At 55.0% G+C, this 2,318-nt stretch overlaps 1 protein-coding gene across 1 annotated transcript in view; it reads left to right on the top strand.

The window, feature by feature from the left end:
* The window catches only part of LOC101850488, a gene marked incomplete at its 3' end in the record, with an annotated part of 13,598 nt that extends 11,280 nt beyond the window's left edge, over positions 1-2,318 (top strand). The window contains 2 exon segments of the mRNA XM_013084698.1: positions 14-246; positions 346-2,318. Of these exon segments, the coding sequence (XP_012940152.1) occupies positions 14-246; positions 346-2,318 (2,206 nt within the window).

The raw sequence follows: 2,318 nt of genomic DNA, 5'->3' as shown, positions 1-2,318 counted from the left end.
CCCCCCTCCCCAGCGTGCACTCACGAAGAGACCGCAACAACAACCTCCTGACCTCCCGCCTGTCCACGTCGGTCAGCTACATGCTGGCCCTGGCCAAGTGGCCGGCCTGTGAGGACACCTACTGCCGCCCCCGCTACCGGCTCCGGTCACTCAGGGACGCCAAGATGTTGGCCAGAATGTTCCGACACATGCCCGTTAGTGACGTGAAGAAGTGTCTCCAGTTCGCGGGAATATCGGAGATGGACGGTGACGAGTCACTGCTTCCTCCTCCTTCTTCACCCTCTCCTCCTCCTCCTCCATCCTCTCCTCCTCCTCCTTCTCCATCCTCTCCTCCTCCTCTCTCAGAGGGTGATAATCCGGTACGGGGGAGAAAAATAATCCCAAGTGGATTACTGCAGGGTGCGACAACTGTTGAGAACTGTTTAGTGACAGGTGGCGCTGTGAAGACACCACGAGGGGAGGGTGAGCGTCTGTGTGTGTCTTCTAGTCTGTCTTGTCAGTCTGCTGTGAGTAAAGGAACAGCCAGTGGCGGTGGTCAACGGCGGAGGAATGTCCAGCTGTCCTGGTTTCCGGAGGGGAAAGGTCAAAGTACCGAAACTGACGTCACGAAAACTGATGCCACAAGGAAAACTGAAGTCACAACGAAAGCTGACGTCACAGAAATAAATGACGTAATAAAATTTGGCGAAGATGTCACGGAACGACTTAAGGCCCGCGGGCGTTTGTCCAGATATCCTCTCTTTGTACAGCACAGTCCTGAGGCTGACGTCATGTGGTCACGTGACTCTGGAACCGAAGAAGAACGTCACATCATGGACAGGACAGCAGCTGCGTTCCCTAGAGGTTTGGGTTCGAACCTCTCAGGCAACAAGAGCAGAACTAGACTGACAATGACTGCTGGGCACACCAGGAGGCCCAGACCAGTCACGTCGACTGACCTCCTCACACACACTGGCACGTCATCAGCTCGTCTGTCGTCACGTCGCCTCAAAGTCGACCCTGAGCAGAGTGTGGTGGCCGTTTCCGATATGCCCGAACGTGTGGCCAGTGGTACGTCTCGGCCGGCTGCAGGTGTCGTGTCCTCGCATGCTCCCAGGGGAGGGGTGTCTGGTTCAGAGAAACGGTCGGTCACTCACGGTCATACGTCATCTAGACGGGATGGAGTCTCCTCCCACGTGGCGTGTACGTCACTTCTCCACCGAAACACCCACGTCACCGACACTCTGAACGAGTGTGACGAGTGTGACCGACACAAATACGTCACCGAAACCATTTACAAGCATGGCCGACATGCACAGGTCAAAGGCAGCGTTTGCGACACTGACCAACACGCACACGTCACAGACATTCTTAACGAAAATGGCCGAGACGAACACGTCACCGATACCATTCACATGAATACCCGACACGAACACGTCACCGACATCCTTCACAAGAATGCCCGATACCCAAACGTCACCGACACCCTTAACGAAAATGGCCTACATGCACACGTCACCGATATCGTTCGCAACACATACCAAGGGGAACACGTCACCGACATTGTTCATGACAAGATCACGCATCCTAGCGATACGTTCAGACAAGCACACGTCACCGATACCGTTTACGACAAGACCATGCATCTTGCCGATACTTTCAATCAGGCACACGTCAACGATACCGTTTACGACAAGACCACGCGTCTCGCCGAAACATTCAGTAACGTTTTCAGTATTGAGAAGTTAGGGTTTGCCCCGAGAATCGAACCCAAACGCTGTGATACAAGAAGCGGCCTCATGGGGAGTAGTGGACCTGACGAGGACCTGACGGCGGATCTGGTGTCGGACAAGTCTCTCACACGTCACCGTCTGGTGGACGGGCCTGATGCAAGGAGATCTCTAGTGGCCAGGGCTGTGTCGGCGAGCGCTGAAGTCATGCACGGTGACCACACAAATCTGTCCAGTAGTGACGTCATGCACGGTGACCACACAAATCTGTCCAGTAGTGACGTCATGCACGGTGACCACACAAATCTGAGTGACGTCATGCACGGTGACCACACAAATCTTTCCGGTGGTGACGTCATGCTCTGCGAGCGTAAATACCCGCTTGACGTCATGCAAGGGGACCACACACATTTCTATGACGTCCTACTCGATGACCACACGCTTTCAACAACAGCCCTCGGCCCCCGCCCATCAGCAGAAACACAGTACCCCGTGACTTCACTCGGTGGTCCGAGGAGCGAGGCACAACACAAATCTATGACGTCGCAGAGCAGATGGTGGAGAAGTGATGGGCGGGTGGGGATGGACGTGAGGTCGGGCAGAGGTGAT

Source organism: Aplysia californica, unplaced genomic scaffold (genome assembly GCF_000002075.1).
Source record: "Aplysia californica isolate F4 #8 unplaced genomic scaffold, AplCal3.0 scaffold00310, whole genome shotgun sequence".
NCBI lineage: Eukaryota > Metazoa > Mollusca > Gastropoda > Aplysiida > Aplysiidae > Aplysia > Aplysia californica.
Note: the sequence above shows the minus strand (reverse complement) of the source record. Positions and strands in the feature narration are given on the sequence as shown.